Below are 10,095 nucleotides of genomic sequence, written 5' to 3'. Positions count from 1 at the left end.
ATAACTTGAAGAAGGACAACAAAAACATAACATAACACACCCCTTTATACTACCTATATAAAAGAATGTTGGACAAAACTTGTCATACTATGAATATTCTCAGAAACATTGAATATAATTGCATCCACATGCATTCATTATACATTAACAAAACACATAATTCACACATTGTATATACATACAGGCTGTAAGGAAAAAAACACAGTAATTGCACCTTACAACAACAACAAATTGCTACCATATTATTTATTTTTATTACTATCATTGTCAGTATTTTAACTAAAAACATGATGGATAAATTAAGAGAGAAGAAAATTGCATGTTTTATCTTTTGCAAAAACTGTTTCATATCTTTGCTTTTGAAACAATGAGAGTTTCATCGACCCTCAGCTGTGGTTTTAAAAGCAAACGCTCGCCCACGAGCCCTCCATCCAGTGATGAGTCTGCAACAGCCAGCAAAGTGAAACCTTTCACCCTCAGACTTTCCATCATTCAGCGAGGCAGCAGGTTTGTGGACGGAAAACCTAAAAGATAAGAAGCCTCGAAAAGCTGTGACCTACAATCAGGATCGGTGCATCCTGAGTGAAAACAAAGTGTTGACATTGCTTTAGAAGTGTGGAGGGGGTTCCTTCACTGGCAGGCAGAGCTGTCCTCCCCAGCGTCTGTGGTGCGAGCTTTCTGCGTCCTCTTCTTATTTCTGAGCATTGTGGTGTGCTGTTTGACCAGGAAACGTTTATCCGAACTGCACTGTGAGGGGAAAGACACACATATTTGTAGACATAAATATTTCAATATCACTCAGCATGAATTGTTAATTACCAAAAATCAGACAAACTGGTTTCAGCCGACGTATCTCCTCATCATTCTCAGATGACCTTTTAATTCCGCTAGCTGTCTCATGATGTGTGACTTACCATAACCAGCATATCTTTCAGTCTCTCAATGGCCCTCTGGTTGGCTCGCCCCCGTGACACATAGGAAGTGAGAATTACACTGAGGAAACACAATGTATTTGTTCTCACATTCACTGACTCAGGTGAAGGCATCACATGCATTTTTAAAACAGCTTTGTTTCCATGACAAAAAAAAAAGATTGTTATTGTTTAACAACTGCCCATGTTGCTGTAGTATAAGATCAAAATAGTCTTAGAGTATTGATACTTGTATTCCTTCTCGTCTCTATAAACAGACTCTCTATATACATATGTAGAGTCTGTGGGCGAGGGACATGAGTCTGGTATTGGAAGCGCTCTGGTTTCTGTTGCTGTTGTAGTCCAAGTAGCTGCCGCTTGTGGTGCAACTGGTTTTATGAAGGTAAACATATAAGAGACAACATATGAGGGAGTGAAAGAGGTGCAACACATTGGCAGAAATGTTGTCTGGACCTAAAACAGCTACAAAAATTAGCCATCTTTGTGTATGGTGTGGAGTAGCGTTTGACTTGTGTAATAAAAGACACAGAAATGGAAAGCGTTTCTAGCTTGTTTCTGGCTTAACCTGAAATATTGGCTCTCGCCCACAGAGGCTAAAATCATCATCAGGCGATAGCCGATGGATACTGAGATTGTATTCCTTCAAACTGGAAAAACTCAACACACTACACATACAGAGCTGGTGTTTGTGTTGATCTAAGTAAACCAACCAGGGTGTGCAGCAGTGGGGTGAGGCTGAATGCCTGCACTTACATCTCGGCCAGGATGAGCGGCAGGGCGAAGGCCTCAGAGGCCAGGTAGCGGACTGCGCTCTGGGCTGGTCCAGGTAGACTGTCCACACACACACCGGTCACATTAAACACACTGGCCCCGTTTGCAAACGGACCACAGGAGGATGACAAGGCGAACCTAGGAGAAGAGGGGGAAGACGAGCAGTGGGTTAAAGCTGCACAGGAGATAAAAGAACAGGGGTGGAAAGAACGCTAAAATATCCCACTGAAACAGAAGTATTGTTACTTTGCTGGAGTTTTACTTGAGTTGAAGTTACAAGTGTGAATGTACTTCTTTTACCACAGAGAACATTGTTACATAGCCTATGATCTTCCCTTGCAGTGCAAAAAGGTTCAAACAGTGTTAAGATAAAAACTTAATAAAGAAACAACATAAAGCACATAAGCAAAGAGTCAGCACAATTTCATTTAGCCTGTTGCTGATGCCGTGCTTACAAAGAACCTACAACATTTGTATTCTGTTACGTTAGGGTTGCCATTTCTCTTCTGTATGTGTGAGCTCTTACTGGTAAAGGTTGAAGCCGAATGTGGCCACGGCCATGAAGAGACCCAGCAGCAACATGAAGTGGAATAACACTGAGGAGCTGGAGGCGCGGAACATCCTCTGCTCCGCTACACAGCACCGCAAAACCGTGAACTGGAGATAAGAGGAATTCGTTTTTTATTTAATCTTTATCAAACCAGGCAAGTCATTAAGAGCAAATTCTTGTTTACAGTGGCAGCCTGGCAAAAGGCAAAGCCTCTTGAGCGGAGGGGGTAAGGGCACAAAGGAAAAATCCAAGGTTAAAAAGACAGCAATACACATCCAAACGCTCCAACACACCCATCACTTACACACAATCCCAACAAACACACATTTGACAACAAGCGTTACATAAAAGGCATGCAGAAAAATAAGTGAAACTACAATAGATGCTCTGCGGCTCCCATCTGCCATCAGCCAACCTTCTTGATGTAGAACATCACCACCAGCTTGACAGTTCCTAGGAGAGGCAGCAGGGGGCAGTAGTAGACGCCCACCCAGCTCACTGTCTGATGGTAGACCAGGTCGAGCACATTATCAGGTATCAGGAAGCGCTGTTTGCCCAACAGCCGAGTCAGCAAGGACGATGGATACAGCTCCTGCAACAACCTGTGATGCAGAGGAATGACTGCTTGTGCGGGACGTCCACAAATACTGACTTCTTACAATCAGGGATGTCACAACAATCAAGTCTTTTGGTATCTGGAGTACTGACACAGCTCGACCCCTCACTGTGTCACTCAGTGTTGTTATTCTATTCATACAGGCTTTAAGCTGTACGTTTAAAATATCTGAAACACATACAATTTTGGTTTACTTGTTAATATCTATACAAAATTTTTAAGTAAAGGGAGTATGTGCTTATTGGGATTTTTGGTTGGTTTGGTTGGTACCAAATCAGGTATCGAGAAATGTGGACTTTCCCTGATACTGCTATCAACAACTAAAATCTGGGTGTCATGACATCCCTACTTAGAGTAAGTGAATGTTGATTTCTTGTTGAGTTTCTTGACCTTTGCATAATTTATTATTGTGGTGTCCTCCAAAGATAGAGAATACAAGCACTTGCATTTGCTTCCCTTTTAGTGCTACATAAGAAAGAGAGAGATGGTTCACATGAAACAAACCCACTTCCTTGGGTAGTTCAACAGGAAGGTGTTGCAGAAGGATGCCAGGAAGTCGAAGATACAGAGCTTGTACATCTCTCGGCCAAACTGGTTCTCCCAACACTGCGAGGAAAAAAAACTCACATTTTTCTCCCAATTTAAAGTAAAAAAAGCTGAAAAAACATCTGTCAAAACATCATATCTTTAAACCCAATGCTCAAAAGGAGATATATGAGGATGCATGATCGACGAGCCTGAAGCACAAGTGATTAATTTGATAACAGGCCTCAGACAGTCTTAACTCACCTGCTGACGGTCGGCTCGAAAGAGGAAGAACAGGTACATCCCAAGAGAGGCCAGCTTCAGGAAGATGCTCCTGTGGAAAACAGCCAAGTGAATCTATGCAGGAACATGTGTGCATGTCCATTGGTTTGCACGCATCTCCCCTCCTCCCTCCTTACCTCAGCAAGGTGACATTGACCTGTGTGGTGAAGGAATAATCTTCAAAAGACGAGACCTTGCGGAAGACGTGCGGGAGGACCAGGTTGACCGAGGTGATGGCAATTGGAGGGAGATACTGGAGGATCAGACTGACCAACCAGTGGTGCCCGCTCTGAGAGAGAGAGTGAGAGTGAGAGAGAGAGAGAGAGAGAGAGAGAGAGAGAGAGAGAGAGAGAGAGAGAGAGAGAGAGGGAGAGTAAGTTTCAAATATGAGTTCACAAAATGACCATAATAAGACTAAAAGAAGCAGCATGCATGCCTCACCTTCTGGCCCTCAGACTGTGACGTTATGGTGGCAAAGTAGATGAGGTAAAAGGCTCCGCCCAGCAGAGACACAACGAGCAAGTTGAGGATGATTCTCAGTGTGTAGAGACGCACCCTCTGAGCAAGCGTCCTCTGAGCCTTCCGCAGTGAGAAACTCTGCTCCTCCAGGTACAGCTGGGGACCGACAGCAACACACACCACAACACTCAGTGGACGAATGAATCCACCACCCCAACTGTAAACCAGGACCATCCGATTGCCTGGGTACCAGGTCAAGTCCACTGTGTTGCCATTCAAATCTAATGTTTGCTATGAATGCTCCTTGGTGCCAAAAGTACATTTTAAACATTAAAAAAATATATCACACATACTCATACAACAGTAAAAGAGCCATAAGAGTATAAAAATAATATTTTAAATGCAATTCAAATGTCCTGAAGTGCATTGGGGTGCCACTTCCCAATAAGACTGCCCTCATAAAGGGTAGGTTGGAAACATGTTATAGATGGTTTGTAATTAGGTTATGAAACATGGTTATAAATGGTTAATAAACAACTATAAACAAGTTATAACACAGTTTTCATACATGGATGCAGATACCAAGGATGGCTGATTGATAATGGGACAAGATAAGGTAAGGTAAGCTGCTAGCAAGATCTGAGATTTAACAGAATAGATGCAGTGCAGCAGTAACGTGCCAAATAGTGAGCCTGCATCGAGGTCCTTTCTAGATGGTAACCTCTTTGCTCTCGCAAATCTATGAAAACAATAAATATTTAAATAAATAAATAAATACACATATAAATATATAAATACATAAATAATTAAATTTATAAATATTTCTAAATGTATTTATTTAATTATTTAATTATTTCTGTTTTTATTCATGCATTTATTTATTTATTTGTGCATTTATGTATGTATGTATTTATTTCTACATTTATTTATTCATTTGTGTATTTATATATTTATTTTTACATTTATTTATTTATATTCTTATTTATTTATACATTTATTTATTTATTTATTCCTTCATTTATTTATACATTTATTTATTTTTCGCTCTAGCTAGCTACTGTGTTATACGCAATGGAAGTCCTCATGGACTACTAGAGCATGGTTCCTGTCAGAGCTTCATGCATCCATGCATAAATCGTTTGCTTCTGTCTGATTCACCCAATTGACCAATCGTGCTTAAGACTAATGTAAGAACCGCCCACCTCATTAACATACGACACAGAAATACAGAAATAAATAAATGTGGAAATGTAGAAATACAGAAATAAATGTAGGAATAAATAAATAAATAAATGTATAAATAAATAAATACATATATAAATGTATAAATACACAAATAAATAAATAAATGCATGAATAAAAGCAGAAATAATTAAATAAATACATGTAGAAATATTTATTAATTTATGCATTTATATATTTATATGTGTATTTTTGAGATGCAAATCCAATTAGACATGACTCTGCATTGATGAATGAAAACTGTATTATAACCTGTTTAGTGTTTATCAATGATTTATTAAGCGTTAACAATGTAATTACAAACAACTCATGTAATTAGTTTGTTGCTGGGAAAATAGAGGAATTCTGTTTTCACTAAAAATTCCCTTTATGTCATTTCTTTAGATCTGTCTTAAGAATTTAATTTAGAAACATTTGTGAAACTGACCTCAGATTAATTTACCAAACAGACAGCCTTTTTTCAGATTTATTGCAATGAATCAGCATTACGGAAGACCACATTTCCACAGCTGTCTCAGGAAAGATTACTTTCCACTGACCTTCAACATGCCAGGTGTGTCTGAAGGGCCTACTTGGATGTGTGGTAGCATGCAGCAGGTATGTGTCATATTTTTTCACCTTGAGGTCATTTCTGATGAAGCTGCGTTTGAGACTAGCAGCAGCGTGATCCTGGATGGTGAAGTCCCAGCCGCAGAAGATCTTGAAACTCACATTCACACTGTAACGCTTCCCCAGGAGCCGCATGTGCTTGTAGCTGACCGCTGTTCTGTTGGACAAGGATCTCATCTTACAGGGTTTCATACGCAACACATATACATGTTACTTCAGATATTAAGATAATGTATTTGACAAAATATTGTTGCTATCTTAACCCCACTTCAACTCATTTTTCAGCTGACCTGCGGACAACCATGATGAGACTGAGGATGAGGATGGCGAGGACTCCATTGAGGTACAACAGAGGTGTGTTCAAGCACGTCAAATTCAGCGAACCGCGCGTGTAGTACCCAAAGAAGACTGGAGAACGCTCCAGGAAGCCCTGCACACCAGATAGGATAAATATAGACGTGCTGACGAGACACACATAAACACACACAAACAGAAAAACACTCACCGATCCCAGGAAGAAGTCCAAGAAGGAGTCATCGTCTTCAAAGGTCAAAGGTTCTGGAGAAGCGCATAAAATAAAAAGAACAATCTATTTTCAGGGAGCCTACATTGTCTTGTGGTGTATGTAATGAAATTTGCCATCACAGCTCACTCACTGTTGTTGCCCCTGCCATAGAAAGCTGTCGGCCCCAGGATGAAAGACGATATAACAACACAGTGTAGCAGGTTCATGTAAACCAGGTATCTCAGGAACACAAAATAGGATTTGACTCCAACTCCAAATCTGCCTGCAAAAGACTGGTGAGCATTAGGAAGCTGCTCGCATGGTTTGGTGATGCTCAGTAACATGAAAGTACATGGGTGAAACAATTAAACAACGATGTAAAGCAGCCCGTGTGTCCTGTAGGTCTTTCTTACCCTCAATGGAGTGGAGAACATGCTGCCATGGCAACAGGCTGGATAACGCCCCTCGCACCCCTGCCCACACTCTCTTCCTGTTGATACTTTGACTCCGCCTCCAGGACTCCCAAAAACCAACACTGCGTATTTCCAGGTTCCTTCTGTTCCTGGTTCACAGACAGAACAGGGTGGAAACATGTTTCACAAGAGTGTTTTTGGATACTCAAATACAATAATAAACAAGCAGAAAAGGCTAAGTAGAACAGTATATATTAAAACACAAGATTGTTCTCATGTTTACAAATCAGCCATACAAATGTGCATATCTTTAGATGAGACAAAATTCAAAGTTCAGCTGAAATAGCACATCATCGAGACTGCTGCACTTCAAATTTTTTTGTTTGATTGCCATTTCGGTCAATTGAACATGACATCCACTGACACCAAAACACCAATTAAACAAATGTTTTCAAGTGCAACAGTCGTGTGGTGATATTTTATCTGAGTCATAAAGCAGTGCTTTTTAAAAAGGAAGATCAAAAGAAAAAAAAAACAGTTTTTCCAAGACTAAGATTAAAGTTAACTCTCTTTATCATGGCAAAATGTGATTCAAATATGACAAATATGTTTGACTTTTACTTTTGAAATTCACATTTACAGAACATTTACCCCTGAAATCGTAATATGATGTGCAAAAACAAATATTCTGTGATGAGCAAGTCAGATTAGATTAGATGGGCCTCCAGGTTAGAGTTAGAGTCACGGTCTTATTCTTAAAATGCAGTGACTCCTGAGTCCAAGATAGATTTCCCTGTGGGGACAATAAAGTATATCCTATCCTATGCTATTTTTCTGACTACATGCTCTGTTAGAGTAAGTGGTGGGTTGCAGCTGTTACGCTGGTCACAATCTGCCAGGATCTTGAGAATGAGCTGAAGAAGAAGAAGAAGGCTCCCTCACCTGGCCTCCCTCTTCCCCTGCAGACACAGGAGCAGGTTTCTGAGAGGCTGCGTAGACGTTTTGTCCTTGGCTCCTCGAGGCAAGCGGCCCGGCTCAGCCTCGCAAGTTTGCCAGCCACCCTGCTTTCTGTGCCGGGCGGCCTGGGAGCTGGGCAGCTCTTCATATATCTCAGTGTGATGGTACACACACGAGTCCTCAGACAGGATGGAACAGCCGCTCTCATCTGTTGGGGGGGCGGGGGGAGAATGCATTATGGAAAGTCACTCCTTACTTTATCCTATCTTGATGACAAGCCTGAGAGAACATGGAAGGGATCCAGTTTGACGGAGGTAAGCATTAACAAGGTGGTTACCCTCCTAAATTATACTTCACCAATTTTTAACAAAACATGGGCGGCATAGAGGCTCGCTGTCTAGATTTGCAGTCTCAAAGTAAGAAGGTCCTGAGTTCGATTCCCAGCTTCCGTTCCTTGTAAACGGAGTTTGCATGCAAGACATGGCTGTGACTGTCTATCTATGTGTGTTTAGCCCTGTGATGAACTGGACACCTGTCTGGATTGCTTCCCTGCCTTTACCCAGTGCATGCTGGGATAAGCTCCAGCTCTCCTATGACCATGAACAGAAAAAAAACTGATAAAAAAAAAATTAATGAATAACAGAAGGGAAAACACAAAAAATGAGACTCATAGATGTTAATCAAAGACTGTCAGCAGACAAAGTATCAGCATAATTCACCTTAAAAAAAAAAACTGAGCACATATCGATATGAATATGTTATGCTGACACAAACACACATACATACACACATTCACACTTAGAGAGGAAGTAAGATGTCCGCTCTCTTTCTTTCACACAAACACAAAAGTCACTCTTATTGTATTATTTTCTGTTACCTGATAGGAGTCTCATGAAGTTGACACTTTGGTGCTCCTCCATCTCTTTCTGTCCCGCTCTCTCTCTCTCAGCTACATAAATTTAATCTCACTCACCCCTTCCTTGGCTCACATACAACACACATCAGCACACCACACAATCTACACTGCAACGTACACAACTGCATAAAACCATGAGGATGTAAAAATGATTGTATTAAAAATAGTATTTCCGCATCAAACTACTTTGTATGCACCCCCACTGCAAACTTCACACTCAAGACCCCTGATCACTGATTTGGAGTCAGTGTTACTCTTACAGTCCAGGTGGCTCAGTTCTTGTTTTGCCAGGTGGAGCAGACTCCAGATCAGTCAACACGTAAACCAAGCGCAGCTTCCTCTGACAGGTCTGAGGAAATCACATGACAGGATGCAGAAGTCAGCCTGGTGTTGGTGGCTGAAATATCTCCAATAAATGTCACAATCAAAACTACACATGGGTGTAGATGCACATGCGCACACACACTGGACTGACAAGACAGTTTGAAGGCCTTGAGGCGAGTGAGTACAGTTCATGGTACCTGGATTATGATTGAATTGATGGATTAGTTGAACATCAGACTTATTTAAAGGCAGATTGGGCAGTTTCAAAGGGGAGGCATCCCACCTTGACATGATGTGGTGAAGAATCATCAATATCACTAAATTCTTAAAAGAACAGAACTCATAAATGCCCCAGGAGTTCAGGACAACTCTTGTACCCCATCATAACCCAAAATATAAGACTATTTTTCCTCCATTGTTCATGCTTTTGTTTACATTTGACATCAAAACATTATATTCAAGACAGGTATTTAAAAGCGTTATATTTATTATCTTGGTTAGCCTATTAGTCTTTGCATGAACCTGAGGGGTTTTATCCTTCCTCAGCCTCATCCCTAAAATTAGAAGACATGTGAAACTGCCAAGTTTACCTTTAATTTACATAATCAAATTTCTTGCAGGAAACTGATTTAATTTAGACATCTTTCACTTTCTTTTGGATCATATGGTCTAGAAAATCAACAAAATACAAAGCTAAACAGAAAATGTTGAAGGAATTAATTATATAACTCAATAAAAATGCAGATTGCATGCTGTAACCTGTAATATTTATCACAACATGTAACTATTATCATCTGTCTGCCTGTCTAGTATAATGTCACCATGAAAAGCATCACCTGACTTTATTATTAAGTGTCATGCATTACAGTTAAAAATGTTTAGCCATGCACTGAAGAGGAGTTCACTCTTTCATGTGAATGGCAATGTTAGATATGACTTTAAGGTTGATCAGTAATTAATCATTTGAAAACTGATTGCTGAACCCACTCCACCA

The 10,095-nt window shown here is 40.4% G+C and overlaps 1 protein-coding gene across 2 annotated transcripts; it reads right to left on the bottom strand.

Moving 5' to 3' along the window:
* Positions 1-43: 43 nt before the first annotated feature.
* tmc8 (transmembrane channel-like 8) lies at positions 44-8,981 on the bottom strand. Of its 2 annotated transcripts, none has more exons than XM_030057601.1 (16): positions 8,739-8,981; positions 7,847-8,069; positions 6,905-7,053; positions 6,643-6,774; positions 6,492-6,544; positions 6,277-6,416; positions 5,996-6,143; positions 4,118-4,291; positions 3,814-3,965; positions 3,659-3,728; positions 3,378-3,475; positions 2,669-2,855; positions 2,230-2,360; positions 1,686-1,841; positions 915-993; positions 44-747 (listed from the first exon to the last, which is right to left on the bottom strand). In XM_030057601.1, the coding sequence occupies exons 1-16, from the start codon at positions 8,779-8,781 to the stop codon at positions 631-633; spliced, it is 2,052 nt and encodes a 683-aa protein (XP_029913461.1). In that variant the 5' UTR covers positions 8,782-8,981; the 3' UTR covers positions 44-630. The 2 variants fall into 2 exon arrangements, with proteins under 2 accessions (XP_029913461.1, XP_029913470.1); XM_030057610.1 differs by having other exon boundaries at positions 4,232-4,291.
* Positions 8,982-10,095: the final 1,114 nt, after the last annotated feature.

Source organism: Myripristis murdjan, chromosome 1, assembly GCF_902150065.1.
Source record: "Myripristis murdjan chromosome 1, fMyrMur1.1, whole genome shotgun sequence".
Taxonomy (NCBI): domain Eukaryota; kingdom Metazoa; phylum Chordata; class Actinopteri; order Holocentriformes; family Holocentridae; genus Myripristis; species Myripristis murdjan.
This window is presented reverse-complemented; position numbering and strand designations above follow the sequence as displayed.